Source organism: Cupressus sempervirens, chromosome 5 (assembly GCF_028749045.1).
Source record: "Cupressus sempervirens isolate cs-2001-9-10 chromosome 5, ASM2874904v1, whole genome shotgun sequence".
Classification (NCBI taxonomy): domain Eukaryota; kingdom Viridiplantae; phylum Streptophyta; class Pinopsida; order Cupressales; family Cupressaceae; genus Cupressus; species Cupressus sempervirens.
The window spans coordinates 424,426,103-424,454,032 of NC_143122.1; the positions used below are offsets into that span (position 1 = coordinate 424,426,103).

The 27,930-nt window shown below is 34.4% G+C and overlaps 1 protein-coding gene across 1 annotated transcript in view; it reads right to left on the minus strand.

Moving 5' to 3' along the window:
• Positions 1–27,930, minus strand: part of RNL (RNAligase) — a 264,836-nt gene that overhangs the window by 190,393 nt on the left and 46,513 nt on the right. Inside the window, exons 8-11 of the mRNA XM_089830995.1 lie at positions 13,159–13,265; positions 12,908–13,036; positions 12,028–12,092; positions 11,786–11,950 (exon numbers count right to left, since the gene is read on the minus strand). Of these exons, the coding sequence (XP_089687121.1) occupies positions 11,786–11,950; positions 12,028–12,092; positions 12,908–13,036; positions 13,159–13,265 (466 nt within the window). The remainder of the gene's footprint in view (positions 1–11,785; positions 11,951–12,027; positions 12,093–12,907; positions 13,037–13,158; positions 13,266–27,930) is intronic.

A 27,930-nucleotide genomic window follows, 5' to 3' on the forward strand; every position in this document is an offset into this window, starting at 1 on the left:
TAAATATATTATATCTATATATATATATATATATATATATGGTTAACATATTAATATTACATATATTCTTAAGATGAGTTATATATATGCTTATTTATATTACTATTACATTAATATGTTAACTAGTGACGTTTTATATTTATATATATAATTATATTATTATATAATAATATATTTCATATATGGTTAACATATTAATATTACATATATCCTTAAGATGAGTTATATATATGGTTATTTATATTACTATTAAATTAATATGTTAACTAGTGATGTTTAACTGAAGAGACATGTCTCTTCATGAGACATGCCTCCTCTCATATTTATAAGCCTTCATTTGCATTTGTAACACAATCAATAAAATTGGCATTATTAGTACATTTGCAGCGATCCTAGAAAATCAACATGAAAGAAAAATTCATTTGAGAAATAGATAAATATTTTTTTTTGCACAAAGATCAATCTAGATGAAGGTACTTTGCATACTTAGACGATGAGCATAAAATGCTTTCAATATATTCAAACTGAATTCAGTACATGACAAGGAATAAATTGAAAGACCAAGGTAGCGAGTGGAATATCTTCACACCATTAATAATCATGCCTCTGAAAGATGATGGAGGTATTGAGCAAGTCATCAATTGATAGCGCATAGCATTAATCTCACATGTCGATCAAGATCGTGTTAGATCTTGGGAGTACATTGGAATTCATAAATATTAGAAGTACCTAGAGTGCAGATTGTTGTGTATAGAAGTCCCTGAGCAAATTTGTGACACGTGTTGGTGATCACTAATGGATTGCAGATCACAATGGAGTCAAACTATATACTTAAAACCCTTTTTAAAAAAACAAAGAACACACAAAGATGAAAATTTTGGTTTAAATGTCATTTCTAGCAAAGAAAAAGCATGTGAACGAGCAACTAAATACAGATAGGATTTCTTCCATCTGTGGCCTACTGCAGACACTCTAAATGAATTAAGTTTTGATCCACTTTGCTCCATCTGAATCAACACATACAATATGCTTGCATCAACCTCTGCTATGTCTACCATCGGTTGACAAATATTAGGTTGGCTACACTATTTATAGGACTCGTCTCGTTCCTTATGTGTCAGACATAGAAGGCAATGATATGGAAAGGAACATAATAAATATGGTAGAAAATAGAGGACCACACGATAGTGGAGGTCTTTACATTTCCAAAGGAAGAATCAAAGATGATAAAGAACGATAACGTGGTGACCCCATGTTAAGATAGCCACAACCAAGTTGGACAACATAACCCTTGTAGACAATTGGTCAAACCAATACAGTCTGAATATCACCCACAAGCCACATGATTCAGCCAACATGGAGTTAGCAACCCCAACGCACCTTGTTCCACTTGGGCCATGGAGGAATAATAAAATATAGGTTTGACTCTAAAAGACTTGACAAGAGCCACCTCACCATTAAAGCAAAGATAAGGAGGCAATGATGTTGGAGGTATGATACATTACAGGTAGTGAATTTGTTCTTATCAATAGAATAATATTTAGGAGGATAGTAATTTTACATATACATTTGTTCTTCTCAATAATATATAAGAACTAAATGGATAATTAATTATGATAAGATGTTATGGAATTAAGTACATGATTCTACAGCATTGAGTTGAGATGGAATTTAATAGTGAAGCGAGCGAAGTTATTCTTTCAAGAAGGATGCTTGTCATTTAATATAGATGTGATGGGAGCCATTGACTTCAGATGTTTAGCAAATGAATATAATACTAATCGCTCACTCTACTTAAAGATTAATATGAAAAGATAGAATAACGATATAAAAATATAAGTGAACCAAAAGGAAGTGATAAAATGAGAATATGTGAAGTAGAGTTCTGATGAGGAGGAACTCTCTTACCAATCTCAAATCCTAAGAGGATTCATCATTCCGGTGTCATTCTTTATCTACATGAGATAAGTAATTATTGTTATTATTTGTCTACTCGCTATTGGTGTTTTCATATATGAGTTATTTGCCTTAATCTTCTCTGAGAATGTTATTGCAGAAAAAAAAAGAGGGAGAATCAAAAGGAGACTAACATTTGAGGCAACCTTAAAAGAGAGGGAGCATATAGAGGATATGATTCAGACAACCTTTGGTGATCTTGATCAGATTAATTCAAAGGGAGTAAACCACGTTGTGATAGATTCACTAATGATATAAATTTGGAATACACAAATTGCAAGATGTGCGTAATATAGCTTTAGTCAAACAATCAAACAAATACCATTGCATAAACAAAGGAAATTTGAGTTGTGAGACAAAGCTTTTAAGAATTCATTTGAACCATCTACAAGTCTCTCTTTGATGAATGAAACTTGAAACTTGAAGTATGAGTCATAGATTCATACATGTGGCACAATCATACTCAATCAAGATATTGGTGTATTGTGGACGAGTTTGAGAAAATGGAAGGACATGTTCTCTTCTACTATTAAGCTAAATGAATGTTTGGACCTTCAATGGATGAAAAGAGCAAGCTGGAACTTAGAAAAGAGTTGTCATATTTGATACAAAATTGTTCAACAATATAAGAATGAGTGGAAATTTTACTTTGTTGGGGTGAATAATAATCCATATTTCATTCCCACTTGAACCTTATTTAGAGGGGAGATATTCCATTCTCAAATAACCTAAGAAGACAATTTTAGAATCTTCATGTGTAGATAAGTATTCTTATCTTTTACATTTATCTCTCTTATTTGTAATTTTATACATACTATAAGAGTTATTTGCTTTGATCTTTTTCCTTTATGTTTGAAGATGTTCTTACAGGAAAATAAAGTTGGTACTTTACACATGCAATCAAATATGGTGCAAACTCAATCTAATGATAGTAAAGACCCTGATGATCAAGAAGAATAAAGTGAGGCTCTTGAAACAAACATCTTTGATGATTTAGATTATGAGATCCTTCTAGGGAGTATAACAATTTGTCTAAAGCAATGCAAGAGCTTAGCAAATTGATACTCAGAGGGAGTCTAGAAATACATATGTGTGATTGCATGATGCTGATGGGCCTACTCCTATGCATATCATGAGGAATTGATGAGTTATCACCAGAAAATTAGAAAATTGATATCAGATTCAGAGTGAGTCCGTCAAGAATCCTTGGGGGAAGAGAGCCTCTAAGAAAGTAACTAGTGGACCTGACTTCCCAGGATCATTGTTCAGAGGGAGAATTTTTTGAGGTGCAATCCTTTGTGAATTTTGATATCTTCTTTATGAGAAGTTCTAAGTGAAACTCCTTGTAATGCATTCTTCTCTGTGAGAGAGAATTAAGGTGAAAGCCTTTGTACCACACTCTGACTGGGTTCATGGTGATTACTATTTCACATATGATATGTAATGAAAGGTGACAATCTTTCATTGACATATATAAACAAAAGGTAACCATTATAAGATGACGATCTTATAAATGGTAGACCTGTTATCATGACAAACTTCATTAAATTGTTATCCCAAAGTGTTGGAAATCAAGATAACGAACACACTAAAGCTAACCATTGTAAGGTGGCGATCTTATAAATGGTATACATGTTATCATGGTTCTTTGGGCTAGATTTTGCCGAACACCATGATAACCAACTTGTTATGGTTCTTTGGGCCAGATCTTGTCGGACACCATGATATAGTTACTACTATAGACCACACTTAAGGTGGTGTTTTAAAGTTATGGAAATTGCTTCAATTGTGTGTTATGAAAGATGAGAAATTTAGCCTCATAGTAAATTGAATATCATACTAAGATGATATCCCTTCATATTCTTAAGAGCATTATTTATTCTATAAATCCTTCCTAGCAAAGGGGGAGTGTTAAGGTTGTAGCTTTTGTCGGATTGATTTTAACATGAGATACCTTGTTGATGGTAAATCATCTTTAACTATATATCTAATACAATATATATATTTATATAATAATATATCACATATATGATTAACATATTAATATTACATATATGCTTAAGATGAGTTACATATATGGTTATTTATTTTACTATTACATTAATATGTTAACTAGAGATGCTTAACCGTAGAGATGTCTTGTCATGAGACATGCCTCCTCCTCTCATATTTATAAGCCTTCATTTGCATTTGGAACACAATCAATAAAATTGGCATTATTAGTACATTTGCAGCAATCCTAGAAAATCAACACTCCAAGCATAGCCGATCCGCATCAGTAAACCTAAGCATAGACATGATAGGATTGATGAACTCTAATACATATTCCACCCGAGTCCACCAATAATCGTTCGATATTATTGCCTTGACCTTTTAGACCCTTGTATTGGATTGTTTTCAAATTCCCCATTGGTTACTAGTCACCATTCCTTCACCCTCACAAGTCATCTAAGGACAATTGTGTGTGATGCAAAGCGGGTTTCAGTCACTTAAAGACATGTTAATAGTAAGTTAGCAACACATTTAAATATATAAAATATGACATAAATTGATATTTCATAAATGAAACTAAATAAATTAAATTTTAAAATTTACCTTCAATAACTCCAATTCGGAGAAAGTTCTGAAAATTGCTTGTGACAAATGATAGTTTGTTACAAACATTTGAATATCTTCACCCTCCTCATATGTTTGTTTTACCCAATCTATTTAGGTGCCAATGGCTTGCATCAAAAAATTAAGGGAAAGGACAGTGCACGGTGTCCAAAAGATGTGATCATATCTAGCCTCTACCAATGCACCCACAACCCTACAAGTAAAAACTTCGACAAACATTATTACTACCCGATGCCTCTATGGAAGCAATGAGAACATGAACAATAAATTCAGCATCTTTATCTTGCCCCTCGCATTCAACTTTCTTCAAAAACACTGCCCCTTTTGGGGACACAACAATAACATCTATCAAAGAACAGTTTTTGCAATCTTTCCATCCATTTGAGACAATAGGCACACCTATTTGAACCCAAGAATCTCTTATGGGTTTGATTTGGGTGTATACATTTTTTCTGTCATAGTGCAATAAGGTAGTGCACAAATTTTCATATCCAATGCCATTGTAACTAAAAGTTGCACTATATATTGCTACCACCATCTCCCTCCAATAAGGTGATCGAACTAAGTTTAATGGAACACCATTTGCAAAGATGCAACATCCAACTTTTTCATCAGCTATATCTCTCAACTCATTTTGAAAAGCCTTATCTAATGGGCCTCTCTTGTGGGTGTTGTGGTGTGGTTCTTGTACATCAGCATCATCCTCCCTAGAAGGCATAGGCAAGAAAGGATGTCTAGAGTCATGGTCAGTGGGTGGTGTTATTGGTTTTTTCCCACTAGAATAACTTTGTTATAACTTTGTTTCCCTTTTGAAGCTATTTTATCAGCATTGTCTTGTTCTTTTAAAACTGCTGCTATTTGCCCAACTGGCAACCCTTTCTTATCAAGCCCCTCACACATATTAATACATCTACCCCCAATGCCAAAGAAATGAAGGTTGACTCTAGAGTAGGATCTTCTATATTGTGTTTGGCGAAAATTACATTTCGAAATGAACCCTCCACCTCCACTACAATGTGCAACTCTTGTAGTTTTTCTCCATAAAGGAGACCCTCTATCAATTTTTAATTGTTAAGATCCCCACCTAGTGAGCTTTGACTACACATACTTGCACTTGCAATCTATTAAAAATAAATAAAAACAAAAAAATACATCAAAACTTCTACAAAACATGGAATAAATTTGAAACTTTAAAAAAACTTGAAACAATGAATATAAAACTAAAGAAGATGGTTCAAATGCATATCTTCAACACTCAAATCTGCCTTTAGGAAAAAACTTCACTCCACAATCAATCTCCTTGGTATTCAATCACTTCACCTCAAACTTGCAAGAATGAGAGAGAAAAATGATAAGGCAAATGAGTCTAAAATGAGTTAGACGAGTAAAAAGGGTTGTTTTAGGGTTAGGTAGAAAAAACCAAAGTAACAAGAATCGGAATCGGATTGGAATTGGCAAGGCCGAATTGAATCGTGAATCGGCCATGCATCAGAATCAAATCGGCCACAAATCGGCAAATTTTAAAAACCCTTGAAATTTAGTGAGTAACTAATTTCATAAACCCTTTATCGCTGATTCGATTCACCGATTCACAAAAAATCGTTTAGCTTGAATCAAATCGCCGAGTCGCATGAATCGCCATGATTCTTAGAACTATGGAAAAAACACAATAAAAGAATACATCTTTTATGATTTTTTTTGGGCCCACATCATTTTTGGCCCGCGGATTTGTGCAAGGCTTGAGTGTATTCGCGGATCCACTCAGACCCACAAGGTCAAATGCAGAGCCTATGTAGACCAGTCCACAAATCCAGACTGAGTAAGGACCCAGATTCTGCTCAGGCCCTAAATGCGTGAATCGAGCAACTAAGTTTTTTCCTTTTGAGCCCATTTCCCCAATTGCTCTTTTAGAATTTCTTCATAACAAATACCTCTATTTCTTTATTATTTGCGAGACACATATTGTATTGATGTTTGATAGGTTTTATTGGATAAACATATATATAATTATATGAAATATAACTGAGATATAAATATATGAGAAAAAAAAATATATATATATATATATATATATATATGATTAAATATATTATTATATTAATTATCTATTTAACGAATAGACATGTCCCATTAAGGGACATGTCTTTTCATGGCTTATAATCAATATAAAAGTAAGTGATTGTTGAATTTGGAAAGCACATACCTAATAAGGCAGTGCTAATACATTTCCAGCAGATCCATGAAAATCAACATGGTATCAGAGCCATGGTTACAATCCTTGATGTAATTTTCACAAGCTCATGGATCTTTTGCAAAAACCCGAATCTCTCGTGATGATGGACGATCGATAGCACGTAAGGTGTTTGTTCTAAGTCATAACAACATCTAAATAACAAGTCCCTTAATGTCATTGAAGTGAGTAACATTTGTCTGCACCACTAAATAAATAAATAACTCTCCAAATTTGTTATCAAAGATGTTATTTTCGCAATCAAGGAACTTTGACATATAACTTTGTCTTTTCGTTGAGACTAGCATAAGAAATGAAATTATGAAGTGGAATTGTCGGCGAACAAAGATTCTCTATACACACTACACATGTTGTTGGGATGCCCCATTTGGAAGTTCAAGAAATTCATCGCACAAATTTGGGATAGCATAGAAGGTTTTCAAGCTCGCAAATTATTTGAGATGATATGGAATCTATGTTCACGCTCGGGCTAATAAGATTGGAACATACTATCCGAGAGGGATGAGAGGAGGCCACTTCATCTGTTTGCTTGGGGCTACAATATGGATTTCAATTTAATGGATGCCAGATATGAGTGGTGTAAACCAGATGCAGATGATCTGAGATCTTGCAAATTATGTTGGATGTCTGTTGGACGGGTGATCGTTCCCTTATTGATGTTGTGTCTACCAGGTGAACTATTGCAAGATATTTTCTCCATCCATTTTATCCTTACACACAACATTGTCTCCACATGTCTCGAGGATTTAGCAATGGCATGGGATGACTTCCCTCACTGGTGCAAATGAAGGATGATGAAATTTGTGTCTGTCACCATGATCGAGGAACCTATCAACTTTTTAATTTGGGTGGAAAGGGTTGTCGTGTGGCCATAATTTCAATTTCCTTGGTGAATGATTTTATTCAGTATCGTGTCATGTTGAAACATGATATTTCCAAATTACAGAAGTCGGTTCAACATTAAAAGAAGAGAGGAGTCGTCGTCATCGAGCAAGGTAAGTAGATAGAATACAATGCGAGTGCAAATCTATTATTAAAGTAATTATTTTAATAAGAATATTGGATTTGGGTAATGTTTATAATATATTAAGAAAAAAATCTTTAAAAGGGTGAGATAGAGATAAGTATTTATTTCTTTATTATTAAACTCCTTTGTGAAAACTGATTGGTTACTCATTAAATGAAAATGAATTTCATAATCGTAGTTATTGTTAAAATATAGATTTAAGTATAGAAGTTTGAAAATATGCATATATATTCAAAATATATTTTATCTATATTTTATTGGAATTGTCTTATTATGCAAGACTATTATTCTTGAGTATTATAGTAGTCTATCTTTTATTTATTTATTTTTATATACTGTAACTTCTATCTCCCTTGATCTTTTCCTCTTGAGAATGATATTGTAGGAAGATGGAGATTGAGATTCAAAGGGAGCCTAATATTTCATTAGAGACAACCTTGAAAGAGAGAGAGCAGATAGAGGATATGAGTCAGTTGGCTTTCAGTGATCTCAATCATATTGATTAAAAGGGAGTAAACCATGTTGAGATGGATTCTCCAGTGATCAATAGATTGTAGCAGACAAGAGGACAGTGATTCATGTATATAACTCATGACTATCTGCTTTTAATGGGCCTACCCCCCTATGTACATCATGAGGAAATGACGACTTTCAAATGAGGTCACTTATATTTGCAGAAGTTACTCTAAGGTGACAATCTTACAATAACTTGTATTATGAGATCAAACAAATTGAGCATATGGTCAATGTCTTGCATCTCAAGATTCTGGAAGGTCATTATTCAAAGAATATTTGGTGAATATCATTGATATTTGGGAGGCTAATACTCTTGATATCAGATGTGTTATCAAACCATATTTTAAATATTTGGTGAATATCATTGATATTCTAGGAGGCCAATACTCTTGATATCAGATGTGATATCAAACCTTATTGAGTACTTGGTGAATATCACTGATATTCTGGGAGACCAATACTCATGATATCAGATGTGATATTGAGCCTTATTGAATATTTGGTGAATATCATATGTTGATATTCTGGGAGACCAATAGTCTTGGTATCAAATGCAATATCAAAATGATGGATATCTTTTGATCAAAGATATCCTTAATCTTGCTAACTTGATATTACTTTGAGGTAATATATGTATTTATCCTCCCTAGCTAAGAGGGAGTGTTGATGTTTGATAGCTTATGTTGGATAAATATATATATAATTATATGAGATATAATTGAGATATAAATATATGAGAGAAATTAATATATATAGATATGATTAAATATATTATTATATTAATTATCTAATTAACAAATAGACATGTCTCATTAAGGGACATGATTATTCGTGTCTTATACTAAATATAAATGTAAGTGATTGTTGCATTTGGAAAACACATACCTAATAAAGCAATGCTTAATATGTTTGTAGAAGGATCCATGAAAATCAACATATTGAAATGGACATTCCATTTGCTCATCAACTTGATGTTTTGTTGCATCCACATCTTTTTATGTTTGCACAATGTATTATTAAAGACCACTTTAGGCCATCCAGCTTCACCCATTTTTTTGGTTCTTTTTAAATAGCTAATGAGGAGAACCATAGCATGTGCCTTGATAGGAGCAACCCCCACTTCACTTAGCATGATATCAAATGGAAAAGGTGCTTTCTAATTTAAACTTGCTTGTGATCCAATGCTTATGTATCCTCTCGATTTCACTTCCATTGCAAGGCTGAAGTGTTGCTGACCCATATATTGAATCTAACATAGAGTAATACAAATCTACAATGCAGATATAAGACAAGCAATATTCACACACCTGACTAAAGAGCAAAGACAACAAAACTTTTCCATCCGATCCAAAAACAACTCCTCACAAACACAACTGAAGAAATCTTTTTTTCATACACACAGCACCTATCATTCCCACACATGAAATCACATGCCACACCATTTGAAAATGCAAGACTCTTATGACACACACACCACTAAATGAAACGCATCCTCTACAAACTCCTTTTGCAACATAATTTATTTTTAAATTCAAATCTGAAGCGACTATGGTCTCCCTAACACGCATGTATTCCTCCAATTAGTCTATTTCACACCACCTAGTCCTTGAGAGGGATTAATGCATAAAGCTTGCAATAGCAATGAGAAATAACATACACCCAAAATAAGAAATAAAAATAACATCTCAAAATTTATATTTCCTAGCTTTCTTTCCATGGCACAACTTGATAATAATATATTCTCCAATGATATGTTTGGCTCTATATTGGTCCATTAGAAACACTTTTTTTTATTCCACGCCCTACCAAAAACCCATTAAAGCCTCAATACTAATCATCCACAACACACTTCATACTCGACTGCTCCCCTTTTTAAATTCAAGGCATTACATTTGTTACACTTTCCATCACGTTTAAACTTCATAAAAAAAATGATAGCTGCCCATACGGTGAATGAGGAAGCAGCACAGGGATGTCTTTGGAAGCCGTACAGTTAGGTGTTTGAGCCAACAATGATAAAACACCAACTGTGAATGCAATCTTGTTCATACACAAACACTATAGATTTAGATGAAATCCAGACACAATAATACTTGAAAATAATGCTCCGATTTGTCAGATCCGAGCAAAGAGTTACATGCAACAACGGAATAAAATGAGGGTTGAATCCCACCAAAACCGCACAAACCAAATAGGGAAGATCTTTCACTTCTGAAATGGCGAACAAAACCAAAACTCAAACAGGAATTCGTAGTACAAAGAAATAATCCAAAATGCATACCTATGACTACCTACAAGCCATGCTTAAATATCTGTCACAGAAAACCTTTCCAAGGATGTACAAAGATAGCCAACGGTAACACTTACCAATGGAAACTAAAATAAAAATAGGTCCGAGATATACTAAATCAATCGGAATCACAAATACAAATAATAACTTGGGCCCCATATTAATTAATTAAAGTAACTAATTAAAGGTCCTTTTATTATATCATTTAAATTCTGGGACTTGTTAATTAATTAATTTAATTTAATTATTACATTAAAAATTGGGGACATTACATATAGAGTTTTAGAAACGCTAAAATAGCGTTAACTAAAAAAAAAAGTCTAAAAATAGGCCAAACTAAGAAAACTCAATATAAATATAATCTAATAGTATTGTACTAGTTAGCTTATTGTATTGAGCTCTGTCCCATCATTCTCAACCACATAATGCGGATCATCATAGTTACAAAATACAAACATATACTTTTCAAGAGCAATAGATATTTTTTAACATGCTTTATGAACACCATTTTTATTCATTATTTCTGTGCAGCAGCATATAAAACTGAGAAGTTGAAAGCATATTACAACCTCTTAGTACAATAACAATTATCATTTCATATTGTCAGAGGGCATGATCATGTTATTCATCCCATGACTTGTGTATATTGATTGGCATAACATGGAAATCTAGTTAACAATTACAATCATTTCAGTATTCAACGTGATAAATATGATCTGGAAGGATATAATCTTCATTATTCAAAATTAATAAATCTAGGTTTTAATGGATGTGCCTTAACACTACTAGTAGTGTGCAACAAGTATGATAGGATCGTCATCAATATGATACTCATTCTACACAGTTATTTCCATTCTTGTAAATGTTTCCCTCCACCTGGTACAATTCACTGCAGCCCTGCCCTACTGCACATAAATGAGATTGACAAGCCTCTGTGGGCCTATTTGTTGGTACTTTACATGTTCATGGTCTGTTCCAGCCAGAAATTTTCTCATCAAGACAGTAAGGTACAGTTTAGGAGGGTCTTTTCTTTTTCACTTTTACAGTGTTTTGTGGAGCAAAATAATTGAATCAAATATGGACCATACCGGGAAAAAACTTGTAACTTTGATGTGGGAAAAAAACTTACTTGTAACTTTAATGTAGCATAGTCTGCTGGATGTGACTGTCTGAACTTTGCAACCAGTGCATGGCTAGAACTTTTTGACCTCGTATCCACATTTTCATTGCCAAACCAATCAGTATAGTCTGGGCACATTGCAGTGCCAACACTTCTGAGAAGAGCCTTTATTTGCTGCCAAACAATACTAATGATATCAGTTTGAATGGTGGGTAATGTTGAATTCATACAATAACAAGTTAGCAACATACCTGTTGTTCACTTGATTTATTAGCAGCACATATCTCACGGAGTCCTAAGCCAAGGTTATTATTAGCTGCCAATTGGAGTTAAAAAGGTAGAATTAGATGCAAAACAAAGTTACTGAAAGCTTCTACAGCACCTGCAGACAGTAGTTTTCAATACTCAGCCTATAGGAATATAACTGTTAACATTATAGTGCTCAACTATGAAAGCCACTTATTTTATCTGCTCAAATCTTAAATACATGACCTAGAAACAATCCTTTTCCACACAATGTGACTTTTGTTTCTAAAGATAAGATCACTGATCTTGCTAGCCAAATCTGAAATTTGAATATATTAAGCAATTAGAAAATCATTCCTTGCTTTTATCTTAACTATAAAGCACATCAGATCAAAATTCTGTAGCTTGAGAGCTCTAAATACAACATAGGAATTGAGCACTAACTAAACTAAATATTTCACATTGTGGGATATTTCATTAAATAAATTGTGACTACTTTCTTCTATTTAAGACCACAAATCAAGTTCAGTGTATCTCGATGGTTGAGCCATAAAAAGCCATGCAACCAGGGATGTGATCTTCAAATTCTGACATGAAATATTGTTTCGGCTACAATAAAAATAATAATATTCTTTTCAAGCCCCTAACCCAAAATAAGATCACCGGGTGCATTCCAATACTCTCAATTAACTGTGCTTATCCTCACTGCACAACATAGAATATGACAACATTCAACACGGAAACTTTGGAAATTTGAAAAGAACATTCCAGAACATTAAACTTCTTCAGCAGCATTTCGCTTTCAACAGAATATTATATAAGTAAGTTTTGAGCAGATAAAAGAAAAATTGCAAAAAAAAGTAGGGATATGAATTTTCTTTGGACCTTCGGAGTCAGGTGATGGCGGTATTTCCTCTAGCACCTTTTTTAAATGCTCAGAACTCTCAGAGCTCACAATACGAGCCACAAGCCCCTCCAAAATCTCTCCCTGTACCTTCACATGATCTTTTGTAGCTGGATAATCAAAGATAGTAGTCAGTATCATCCAGTGATAGGTCACTTATAAAAAATCAAAAGCATGTGAGCCAACCACAAATTGTTTAACATCAGCAGCCTGGATAAATGATGAAAGAAACCTGGCACTGAGATGTCTGCAATTTCATTAAGGGCTTTGCAGACAGGAGTTGCAGTTCCTTCTTCACAAAGTGCATCATATGCTGCAAAAAATGATGTGATAGATTTCCTTCACCCAATAAAAAATGTTCAAATCAGCAAGTAAAGAGAATTAAATACATGCTAATCCGCTCACATAAATGATTCCCAAATTAGATACACAAATGAATGCATGAATACAATGAACCTAATATACTGTGCATTTCTTAACTAGAAAATTAAACCATCATTACCAGGAACTACTACAATATTAATGAGCATAGAGTATACCAAATATGTCATAGAGCATACCAGAAGTAAATCTAATAGAGCAAAAGGTCTATAATTATTAATTCTAATATATTGCATGTTTTCAAGAATATTGTTGCGAATCTGAGCTCACCATTGAATTCAAGGGGTCCAAAATAGCCCTCACCAATCGGTTTTCAGGGGTTAATCCTTCCAACAAGGGTGGACAGAAGGTTCAAAGGAATCAGTCAGATAAAGGTTGGATAAAAGTCAAATTTGACAGCATCTCTAAAGGTAATCTGGGACCATCTTGTGCAAGATGTGTAGCAAGAGATAAGGATGGAAACATTGTGGCCTTTGCTTCTTCAAAATTGGAAGATGGTACTAACAATGAGGCCAAGGAAATGGCAGTGGACTTAGAATGTAAATTAGAAGTTGACATGGTACATTTTAACTCTCAGGTGATTGTAACTGCACTAGCGGAGGGGGAAGTTAAAGCATGGAATGTTAGAAAAATTGTGGACATCATATGCAAAAAATTAACAAGTTTTCAAATTTTCAAAATCACAATCACACATGATTTAAGGGAATGTAATACAATTGCAGACACACTATCAAAATGGGCAGATTCATTCCAAAGGCATGGAAGCATTATGGTGTACTATAGAGGGATTCCAGATTACCATATAGTCTCAAATGGCATACTTTGAATTAAATTTTAGAATTTGGTAACCGTTGTCCTTATACCCTTTTACATTTGTAACCCAGTTAATGGCTTTGGGTGGCAGATGATGCAATTATTACAATGATGGTCAGTTCAAGTAGGGGATACAATAGATCATAAAAATCATCGCAACTTAAATAGAAACCACTCACATTATATGAGTCTTGAGAATTCTGGACGCTGATAAATGCATCATAATTGAATGATAAGATGTTGTGGCTTTTTGTGTATATTCCTGGTTTGTTGAGCTTCGTATTGTAATATCCCCAAATTGGCACATTGTTATGCCCAAACAATTTTGGTCTATAGATCTTACCTAAAGTCCTATTGTACTAGGCAATTCTAATTCTGATAATCGCTACTTGACCTAAGAGTCAAATGCAGAAATCCCTAATCTGCATCAATCACACACTTTATTTAATTCCTAAGATACTAATTGAATTAGCTAAGCTAAACCTATTAATCGACTTAATTTAATTATGAAACTTGGTACTTTGATTAAATTAAAGTCACCCTTTTAGCTAATATACATGGGAATTAAATATATTTGATTTAATAAATATCCTCATTCTAATTATTGAATTTAATTATTCAATTGATAAGATTATTCATTTATGAGGTCACATTTAACCTTTTAAATCAAATATCTCTTATTATTCTCTCTCTTCAGTTCAGAATTGAAAATTCTAAGTGGACTGGAATTAGAAAAGGAATTAAGCCAGTTAACTCCTTATCACACTTAGAAATGATCAGTTAACTCCCTTTTCACAAAGGAATTTTCTATTCTAACTGAATCTCATCTTCAATCTTGACCGTTCATTCTATTTGATCCTGACCGTTGATCAAATTCCAGGATTTTGTTTAAGAAACCTTCAATCTCTCATTTTGATGGATGCACATGAATAGTATCGAACTAAATGGTTGACACAATCATTTACATTCATAGCTTTTTGCTTTCACATTTGCAACTTCATATAGTTTTAAATGCATACATCTAGATTAATTTGCTTATTTAATTATTAGATTAATATGCTCATCCAGTTTAATCTTGCAATTCATATAGATTAAAATCCTCCGTACTAGTGGTCTAGTTGTTGATCTCTCAACTCTGAGAGTGGATAGAAAAATCCAATTAGTTAGAAAGCAACAAATCGGGTTGTTGGATCATTTTAGATGAACAATCTCATGTTCATTACGGGATGTTTCTAGCATATAAGGATCATGTTGAAGTGTGTGGTTAATTCTGAGGCCCACAATTACCACATACATTTCTGGCGCCCACTATAAGGCCCGAAAAATCAATTTTCTGGCCTCCACTTTTTGATAAAATTTCAATTTTCTGATTTTTCTAACAGTTTTGTCTATACAATTCAGCGGTTTCTCGTGCGATAAGATCAATTTTCGCACGAAGAAACAAAGTCCTCGTTTATAGTTTTGCATTCTATTAAGTTTCCCAGATCGTTGCTGCAAATGTAAGCATTGCCTGTAATAAGGTATATGTTTTCCATATGCAACATGCTCTCATATTTATATTGAGCGTAGGTTATTGAATAGACATGTCTATTCAATTATTAAATAATTAGTTTATATAAACTTAATTATTGTTATATATATATATATATATATATATATATATTTCTCATATATAATAAGTTTATATCTCACATAGAATTATGTCTCAAATATAATTACATGTATATCCATAGAGTTATCCAACAAAAGCTACCAAATATTAACACTCCCTCTTAGCAAGGGAGGATAAACACAAGACAAATATTACACCATTGGTAATATAAGGATATCTCAAAAGTTTTCCACAATTTAATATCGCATACAATATCAAGAGTATTGATCTCCAGAATATCAACATATGATATTCATCAATTACTCAAACTTAGGGTAAGATATCACATTTGATATCAAGAGTCATGATCTCCTAGAATATCGACATCCGATATTCATCAAGTACTCAAAAAACAAGATTTGATATTACATTTAATATCAAGAGTATTGGTCTCCCAGAATATCAACATCCAATATTCACCAAGTACTCCAAAATCATTTAGATACCACATTTGATATCAAGAGTATTGGCCTCCCAAAATATCAATGATATTCACCACTTACTCAAAACGTTTAGATATCACATTTGATATCAAGAGTATTGGCCTCCTAGAATATCAATGATATTCACCAAGTACTCTAAGAGTAATGACCTCCCAGAATGTTGAGATACAAGACATTCACCATTTACTCAATTTATTAGATCTCATAATACAAGTTAATTGTAAGATCGTCACCTTACAACAACTTCTCCCAAATACAAATGATGATCATTTGGAAGTTGTCACTTCCTCATGATGTACACAAGGGTAGGCCCATTAAAATCACATGATCACAATTTATGAACCACAGTCCTCATGACTATCACAATTTATAGATCACAAGGGAATCCATATCAATATGGTTTACTCCGTCTCAATCAATAAGGCCAAGATAATGAAGGTTTAACTAAATAGCATTTACAGTCTTCTCCCTCTCTTTCCAAGGTTGCTTCTAATAAATTGTCAGGCTCCCTCTAAATCTCAATCTCCCTCTTTTTCCAACAAGAACGTTCTTGAAAGAAAAGATCAAGGTATATAGCTCATAAGAAGGAGACTACTATTATACTTAAGAATAATAAATAATCTTTCATAATAAGACCATTCCAATAAAACATAGCCAAAATATATTTTGAATATATATGCATTTATTCAAACTTCTATATATATACTTTTGTCTATATTTTAACATATTATTTCATTTTAAATAAATAGCTAAGGTTATGAAATTATTATTTATTTAATGAATAACCCATACATATTAAGTAATGAATTTTCACATAAGAAATAAAGAGATAAATACTTACCTCCATGTCACCCTTTTAATGATTACTTTCTTCGTATATTTATAACCATCAGCACTTTCAGAGACATTAATCAACAATATTCACTGCCAACAATTAAACCATCAGCACTTTTAGAGACATTAATCAACAATATTCTCTGCCAGCAATTATTAACACCCGCACAGTGCCAACTACCAAGTCAAAAATAATCAATGATATACACTGCCAGAAAATCCATTTCACCCGTACGGTGCCAAGTCAACACATTCAAGACTCAAAGATATATTATATGTAATTTTCTTCAAACGTCATATAGCCCGAACATAATAGAGACAACAAGTAGATAAAAGAACATCACTCAATATAAAAGATAGTATGAACAACAATATGAAGACTCCTCCAACTTGTGCCCCAATGAAACAAAGGCTCATATACAATAAAGATAGGGTCTCTTTCAGATTAATCCCACGTTCCAAGCAAATATTGACTCTGACTCCTAAAGCTTCTCACATGCAAAGTTTAATTCATGGAAAACTTTAATTGCCAAGCTCATCATGTGACTTACATTTTTCGCACATATTATAAGCTGGTCAATAGATAAACTATAGATGAATACCAATATCAATAATGTGTCGGCTTCTAAAACATATGAAGGCCCGATAAAACATTACCAACTTCCAAAAACGTCAATCTGTTCTCCGTAAGACTTAATTAAAGCCAGTCTCCATAAATTAATTCTCTTACAAACGCAATATATCTATTGATTACCATAACACCAAATTGGGCCCCGTAATACAAGAGGACATCCCGAGAAGTTTGTAAAATGGTTTAGTCCTTAAATACCTTTAAACTGTCCATTTCTTTTATTCTTGTTACTCGTGGAACTTCAAAAATTTTGTTACTTATGAAACTTCAAAAATTCTTGTTACTCCTGAAAATTCAAAAGCTAGCAGGAGAACTAGATTGCACTATTTAATTTATCAATTTGTGAAGAATGATAAATCTCTTCCCAACTTGGCTTTGATAACATGTTAATTTTTCCGGATCATTACTGCAAATGGACTAAGCATTGCCTGTAATAAGGTATATGTTTTCCATATGCAACATCCTCTCATATTTATATTGAGCATAGGTTATTGAATACACATGTCTATTCAATTATTAAATAATTAGTTTATATAAACTTAATTATTGTTATATATATTTCTCACATATAATAAGTTTATATCTCACATAGAATTATGTCTCCTATATAATTATATGTATATCCATAGAGTTATCCGACAGAAGCTACCAAACATTAACACATTCTCTCGTGCGAAAAAGTGTACCATTGTATGCGAGAAACCCATTTCTCGTGCAATTCACAACATTTTCTCGCACGGGTCATTGCCAAAACACTGAATTTTGAGTCAAAAACCTATCTTTTTCAAGCACATTGTCCTTTCCTTGCATGGCTTTGTTCATTTCTTCACAAGAGAAAACAAGTCCAAAATTGTTGTTCTAAATCCTCACCTAGTTCATTGTAGTCCTTCGTGCGGCTTTGTGTGAATCTTCACGTGAGCTTTTGTCCTAATACTGTCAAAAATGCTCTGCCAAGGTTGTTTTCTCACCTGTTTGTCTCTATTTCCTCGCCTTGGAGTCATTTCTTCGAGTGACTCTATCCAAATTTGTCCAAAACAGCGAGCTATTCTAAGATCCTTCGTCAAAACTTGATCCAAGTCTGATCTATGTCTGAAACACTTAGTCATTTTTCTATCTGCCATAGTATCAAACTCTGATTTCTTGCTTAGTTTACAACTTGTGATTTACACACGAACTAGTCTCCTTACTCGTTTGTCCAGTTCTATTCGTTATACCTTGCATCACAATAGTCACAACTCTTGGTTGTTCTAGCCATTTCTCAAACTATTTGTACCTAGATATACAACACAATATTTCATTTTGAGACAACGTTCTAGTGTGATCCTTGTCTAAACTTTGTTTTAAATCATTGTCTATGATTGTTGCCACAAGGAGTGGAAACTTGTTTGCTCCCTATAGACCACGATGCAGTAGAGCTAGAGGTCGAAATCGCAATAGACGTCGCTTCCCAATTTATACACAGTCTGAATCTAGTGAAGAGTCCTCACGATCTCTTTCACCTATTAGTCCACCTGGTCCTCGAAGAACATTTTCTACAAACTTTCAGCAAACTAGGAATCCCTTGTATCAAGAGAATCCTAAAATTGGCAAAACACTTCAAACGAAACAGCTGAATTCTCATTCAAAACACCTTTTCAACTGACACACTAAAACCTTCTACACTCCTAAAATGGTTGATCAAGACCAAGAAAATTGAAAGCATAGTAGAGGACAAGATCACTAAAGAAACGAAGACTGAAAGGACCTTACAACTACACGAATGAGAATGAGGACATTGAAGAGATACCACCCGAACACATAGAAAAATGTCGTAAGGATAAAGAGAAACACTTTGTCAAGCTCACTCAAGGAGCCAAACTACCTCACCATTTTCATGTTGAGACGATTGTCACACAAGAAGAAGAAACTGAAACATCCAAGTTACAAAAACAATTGAAGTCCATGCAAGAACAATTGGCCCAAATGATGCGTGACAAGGATAAACCAACGAAAACCTACACTTTAGACACCATTGTCCATTTCCTTTTGACAAGAGATTGGATATGCCTCCTTTTCCAAGAGGAGTTGAGTTACCCAAATACGATAAGTACTTCGGAACATCTGATCCCCAAGATCATTTGAGGGAATTCGGTGCTTTATCCATGGAATTCATACACAATCAAACGTATCTTATGCGTTTATTCCCACAGAGTCTAGGTGCTTAGGCCATGGAATGATTTTCAAGGTTACCTACTGGTATTAAAACATTTGACAAGATTACTAATCTGTTCATTCACCAATACTCACACAACATACAACATCCAATCAACATGCGCGATCTGTGTAACCTTACACAAAAGGTTGGAGAACCTTTCCTTATGTTTCTTCAAAGGTGGCGACAATTGTATACCTAGTATTCACGAAAGATCCCTGAAACAAAAAAACTTGATATCTTCATGGATAATCTCTTGCCCAATTTTGGGTATAAAGTACAAATCCAAGGTCCATGTACTTTTGAAGATATGATTAGACAAGCTATCCGAATAGAAGAGTTCATGGTGAAAAAGGGTGAGATAACCCTTCAAAAAGACATTGAGCAAGGATCTACCTCTAGCAAGGACAAAACTAAGTATGTGAACAAGAATCGAGAGGTGGTACGCAATAGAGTAGTTGATAACATTACTCCCAAACCTACTAAAACGGCTTTCAATCTCACAGACAACATCAAAGCGTCTAAAATTGCTGACAAATCTCCTCTCAATAACAAGACATATGGAAAATGAAGAACTCATCTTCGGTTACACGACGAAAATGAGAGTACACACCCCTTGGTGAACCTCTAGATATAGCCTATAAGACCTTGTTGCAAAACAAGATCATTTCTCCATTGGATAATTCTCGTCCTGATGATCCACAACCGCGATCCACAAGGTGGAATAAGAGTGCATTTTGTGAATACCATCAAAACAAAGGTCACAAGACAAGCAATTGCATCACTCAACGTCATAAAGTTCAAGACTTAATTGACAATGGTGAAATCGTTGTGGATGGACATAATAAGAATTTAGATCACAAGGCTTTTAAGGAACCATTTCCACCTTATGAGAAAGGAGAAACCTCTAAACAGAAAACCAATAACAAGGTCAACTATACATACACTTACGACAATGATGTGATCAACATGGTTGTAACTTGTGGACTATGATCAACATGGTTGAACCTACGGACTTTGAAACCTAAGACACCATGTGTCTTAAGCTACAACTAATCAAGAACCATCACAATCTTGTGCTAATGTTGTTACACGTTCTTGTGCCAAGATAGTACTTAAAGGCCCTACGCCTTCTGCTCCCAAGTTAGATCACCACAAAGACAGACCTATTGCTGGTCCATTTGGCAAAGGTACAAAAATTGCAACATCTTTTGCGGTTACCAACTATACTATCCTTGACCAATTGCAACGGACGAGCACTCAAATAACAATCTTTGAATTACTTAAAATCTCGCCTACTCATAGGCAGATTCTTGACAAAGCCCTCAATGAGGCAAACGTACCCCAAGATCTTGATCTTGACAGGGTCCAATCTATGGTGGGTCACCTAACCTCACCTCATTACTTGTCCTTTTCCGAAGAGGATGATAATTCACTGAGTTATCCGCATAACCAACCGTTGCACATTGAAGTTATGATACATCAAAAACGTGTCCGTCATGTACTCATTGACAATGGAGCTGGTCTAAACATCTATTCTGCTACTTTGCTCAAGCAATTGAGCTACTCTAAAGAGTCTATTGATCCTCATCGCAAAATAACCATCAAGGCATACGATGAAGTCGAGCATAAATCCCTTGTTCTTGTTGTGTTACCACTCCGAGTTGGTCCAATGGAAAGAGATGTTACTTGTCAAGTCCTTGACGTTCCACTAGCATGCAATATCCTACTAGGTAGACCATGGATACATGAAATGCAAGTTGTGCCTTCAACGTACCATCAATGCGTCAAGTTTCCATTCCAAGGCTCTGAAGTCACTATTCATGCTAATACTAGTTGCACCTGTAACATGCTGAAATCTGCTGAAAGTTTTGTACCTACTAATAGGGAGTCTATGGATCATCATGATGATAAGCTGAAACAAATCAAGGTCGCTCAAGTTGATAGAAACTAGGATGGGTGAATATCACATTGAGCCTCTTCTATCTTTGACATCTCTTCCTAATTCTCCCCGTCATTATGGGAGACCGTCTAAAGCGAAGAGACCTTTTGTGTTATCACCTCAAACTAAGTTCAAAGGTACCTTTGTCAAAGCTACTACACCTCTGGAAGAGGAAGATGAAGATAGAGCCATCGCTGCATGGATATATAGAGAGGAAAATCCAGTGGATCTCACAAAATAGTCTCATGAGATTACTTCTGACAAGTATGGTCCAGATCTTAAGCTCATGAAACGCTTTGGTTACAAAGGAAATGGTCCAATTGAATGTAACAACAATGGCTTGATTGATCTTATCAAAGCAATAGCTAGAAAGTCTCGGGATACCACAAGTCTAGGTTACAAGAAGATTCCCTTCCATCTAGGGATTAATAAATTCATACCAGAATCTGAAAATTCGTTTAAATATGAGCACAAATTGAGTCAAATAATCAAGAGGACAGCTCTAATGATGAGGATACTTATCCAATTCCTTTTGATCTTGCTAAATTCTTTGCAGAACCAAATGACTTTGTAGCCCATGTTAGCACTGTGGATGTTGACAGTTATTCTCTGACAACACTACTGATCCTTCTCGTATTCAACAGGAACAAGGAGAGTCCAATCATACTGTATTTGTTGAACGAATTTGTAAAAATCAAGATGATAATGAAAGTGGAGAATGGATTCCCATTACTGCTGGGGAATTCTATAGTCTGACTCCATGTAGCACAAATTCTCGAGAGTACAAATTTGATTCTTTCTCCGAGGTAACTACAGACAAGGATGTAGACCAAGTCACATTTATGAAAATCAGCCTAAAATAGATGAACAATCTAGTGTTCGATCAGATGAGTCTCATCCAACCAGTGTCAATGAGTCTTCGATTAATGTCGTTAGCACTAAAGGCATTCGAATGCACCTTCAGACAAAATCACTTTAGGTCTCGAATTACTTGTCCACGCATTTCATGAGTATACCATGAACACCATCAAACCCACCACATCTCTCTCACTCACCTATCCCGAGCTCATAGACTGGAATTCCAATACATCTAGTGAAGTCCCTACATTCCAAAATGACTATGCTCTTGCCTGCGACTTAAACGTTGTCGAACTAGTAACGTCCTCCACCAGCGAATAGAGTGTCAATATGATTGAAGCTGGCATCAAATATCTCAATCACACAATTAAAAGAAAAAGAAATACAAGGTCCGATGGTGAAAACCACATTGTGGCAATATTGGAACCTAAAATAGTAAAAATAAAAGACGTATCCAGAGGTGAAAACCTCTCTGAGGCACCTAAGGATGAGATATTTGATGCACTTCCTAGTCATTTTCAAGAGAGATCATTAGTGTTGATAGAGCCAACATAGCCAATCAACTTGGGAACGGAGGAACAACGTCACATGATACACATTGCACAATCTTTATCTGCAGAAGAAAGAGGAATTTACTGCCTTCTTTCAAGAGAAAGACAAATTTTGCATGGACCTACTCAAACACACCAAGCTTGGATCCTGATCTCATAATGCATCATTCGTCTATTGCACCAAGAGTAAAACCAATCAAACAGAAGCTCAGGAAAATGCATCCTCATGTTGCATTACTTGTTAATGCTGAATTAGAAAAGCTTCTAAAAGCTGGTTTCATCTGTGCTATTGATTACGCTGAATGGATCTCAAACATTGTTCCAATCTCCAAGCATGATAAATCTATTCGAGTTTGTACAGATTTCCGAGATCTGAACTTAGCATGTCCAAAGGATGATTTTCCACTTCCCAACATTGATATGATAGTAGGATATGAAATGTACTCACTCATGGACGGTTTTCCCAATTATAATCAGATTAAAATTGCACCGAAAGACCAGGAGAAAACTGTGTTCACATGTGCATGGAGCACCTTCTATTGGAATGTGATGCCATTCGGTCTGAAAAATGTTGGTAACACGTATCAAAGGGTAGTTTCAAAAATCTTCCATGATATGATGCTTAAGACGATGGAGGCCTATGTCGACGACACCTTGGTCAAGAGTACACAACACAACACTCATCTTCAAGATTTGGGACCCATCGTAGATCGTATGGAGAAATTTTGTTTGAGATTAAACCCCAAGAAATGTGCATTTGATGTCAAGAAATGTGCATTTGATGTCACTTGTGGGATACTACTTGGCTATATTGTCTCTGCAAAAGGAATCGCAGTGGACCCAGAGAAAGTTCAAGCAATCATGGAAATGCCTCCACCCCATAATATCAATCAAATGAGAGGCTTGCAAGGAAGACTTCAATCGATTCGCAGATTCATCTCATAGTTGGCGAGGTCACAACCTTTCACTAAGACTCTGCATAAAGGTGTAAAATATGACTGGAACAAAGATTGTGATTAGAGTTTAACATAGATAAAGCAATACCTTGTTAATCCACCGATCCCGATGCCTCCTATCTACGGGAAGCCTCTCATTTTATATATCTCATCAAAAAAATCATCTTTGGGTATCTTGCTAGCTCAGGAGGATAATGATAACAAGGAACGAGCTATCTATTATCTCATTCCCACGTGTTAATTCTGTAACTTATTAATCATGCCGATCTAACAATACAGATTGTACGGATCAGAGTAAGTAATCTATGCCTTCCTTGTGATAGGCTAAATATATAAATTGCCTTGTCTTAGTGAGGATTGGCATCTCCCTTGGGTTATTTAATAAGTCTACCTTGTCTTTAAATTAGTTAGGATAAACACTAACTAATCTCTTTTCCTTTAAGTGCCGATTCTGGATAAACTAATCATGGTCGACCTAGATAGGGACATGTAGGGACATGTCTCTTAAAGAGACATGGCCTTTGGTTTCATATTTATATAGGATGGAAATGTAGTTAAAGAACACACAAGAAACATAAGTCTGCTCCTTTAAGCAATTCTGCCTATACGAATTTATTGCAGAGATAAAACAAATTTCAGAACAGCATTAATATTTTGATAACACCTCCTACATTCAGAAGATAAAGAAGATCATCTACAGCAAGCATAGAAGGTATTATCTAAGTCTGATTTAATACAAAATTTGCAAAAACTTTACATGGTATCAAAGCTCTGGTAGTCAAACCTAGGCTCTGCAAATTAATTACTCAGACTTCATATATATCTAGCATCATTCTTCTATCTTCAATGCCATAAACAATCAGACCCAAGGACAGGTTTGATGGAAAAGAACACTTTGATGCTTGGAAATTCAAAATCGTGATGATTCTTCAAGAAAATGATGTAAAACAATTTGTTGATTCAGCATCCAAACAACCTAATGTTGAACCTCATAAAACTATCTGGAGTAAAGGAAATAGAAAAGCCATTCAAATCATATTAGATGGAGTGAAGAATGATATTGTACCTATGCTAATGAAACATCAGACATCATTTGATTCAAATGATGAATACATTATTAAATGCATATGAGGTCAACAATGCAACTAGAGTTCTCACATTGAAAAGGCAACTAAATCACATACAAATAAAGAAAGGAGAATTGATGAATTCTTACTGCTTATGGGTTGCCAGTCTAAGAGATGAACTTGCAAGTATAGGGACCATAATTAGTGACACGGAACTAACACTGATGGCTATAGATGGATTACCAAATTCATGGGAAACATTTGCACAAGGAGTAAGTGCTAGAGACAAACTTCCTGACTTTAATAAACATAAAGGAGATTGCCTTCAGGAAAAATCCAAAAAACTTACGAAAGGACGAAAATTGAAAACAAAAGATGAAGAACTCCATGTTCTTAATACAAATTCATATAAAGGCAAGAAGAAGCATTTCAAGAAGAAAAGGGGTAATCAAAAAAATGACAAATCTAAGAAAGATCTATCCAAAATAAAATGCTTCAGATACAAAAAGTTTGGACACTACAAATCTAATTTCACTAAGAATTTAAACAGCAAGTGAACTGTACAAACATAATTAAGGAAGAAGATAACTATGATCCTGAGAATCGTGTATTGTATTCAGCACTATCAAATGAAGCCTCAAGTAAAGCACGGGTGATTGATAGTGCATCATCTCGACATATTACAGGACACAAAGAAGCACTAGACTTTATATCAGAAAAGGTTAATGGCGAAGTCACCATTGGTGATAATTCAGCACATTCCGTCAAAGGAATTAGAAATTGCACCTTGAAACTTAAGTCCAGTAGTTCTCTTTCTCAAGGGAGTACTCTATCTACTAGGAATAAAAAGGAATCTAATCTCGAGTACAACACTTGAAGATGATGGACATAATGTTGCATTCATGGACGATAAAGTCATAACCTAGGCTAAGAACTCCTCAATTAAGAAAGCAAAATTGACTAATCAAAGAAAAAGGTATTTGTATGAATTAAACTTAGAACCAAGCCGACCTATTCACGCCTTAATTTATGAAGCTACAAAGATAAATGAAATATGGCACAGAAGGTTAGGACATCTAAATTTCAAAACTTTATCAACTATGGAGAAGATGGTTACTGGTTTACCTAAACTAAATAAAGATCACTCAAGCATATGCAAAGGATGAACTCTGGGTAAGAACACCAAAAGTCCATTTCATAATAGCACTATAAAACTAACAATGTTTTGGAATTAATCCATTCAGATTTATGTGGACCTATGTTTGTTCCTTCTCTTGGAGGATTCTAGTACTATATACTTTTTATAGATGACTTCTCTAGGAAAACTTGAATTTACTTATTAAAATGCAAAGAATTAGAAGAAATCCTAAAGTGATTTTAAGAATTTAAAACCTTAACTGAAAACTTATCAAGACATAAAATCAAAACTCTTAGAACTAATAATGGAGGGGAATACACCTCAAAAAAAATTTAAAGGTTTTGTAAAAAAAAAGGAATTAAGAGGGATTATACCATTCCTTATAACCCACAACAAAATAGGGTAGCAGAAAGGAAGAATAGAATAATTATAGAAGTTGCTAGAGCTTTGATATTTGATCAAAATCTAGAATATTATCTTTGGCAATAAGCCTCTTGTACCGTTGTCTATATCCAAAATAGAAGCCCTCACTCCTACCTTAGAGATAAAACTCCTAAAAAAACTTTACTAAGGTTAAACCCAATATAAGTCATCTTAGAATTTTTGGGTGCCCTGTATATATCCATGTTCCAAAAGAAAACTAAGTTAGAACCCCCGGGGAGGAAAGGTATTTTTGTAGGGTATAATGAAACATCTAAAGCATATAGGATTTTCATATCTGGACAGAAAAATATTGAACTTAGTAGAGATGTATTTTTTGAAGAAGATTTAGTATTCAAAAGAGCCTTAAGTTCTGAAGAAACCCTCTCCTTTACCTAGTTCTGAAAGAAATACTGAAAATGAGTCTCAGAGGGAGAACATTGAGGAAATTGAAGACGAAATTCAAAATCTTAATCTTGAAGAAATTCAAAATTCTAAGAAAAGACCACTTTGCAAGACTTCATTGCACCATCTAGAATAGTCAAAGAAAGCAAAAGACCCAAAAGATTTTCTAGTTATATAGCAAACATGAATGATTTGTCTAAATCGGAACCAACCAATATTTTAGATGCTATTAAACATACAGCTTGGAAAGAAGCTATGATAGAAGAATACCAATCAATTATGAAGAATGATGTTTGGGAAATTGTTCCAACACCTGAGGGAAAATCTATTGTTTGTTCCAAGTGGATATTTAAAATAAAGCATGTTGTTGACGATAGCATTGAAAAATATAAAGCCAGATTTGTAACCAGGGGATTCTCAGAAAGAAGGGATTGATTATGAAGAAACATTTGCTCCTATTGCCAGATACACCTCTGTAAGAGCAGTCCTAGCTATCATAGCATCAAAGGGATGGAAAGTACATAAAATGGATATAAAATCAGCATTCCTGAATGGAAAGGTTACAGTAGAGGTATATTTGGAGCAAACTAAAAGATCTAAAATGCATGATCCTAACATTTTTGTTTGCAGGCTCAAGAAAGCTCTTTATGGGCTTAAACAGGCTTTAAGGGCTTGGTATGAAAGAATTGATAAGTATCTCACCAGCTTAGGATTCTCCAAAAA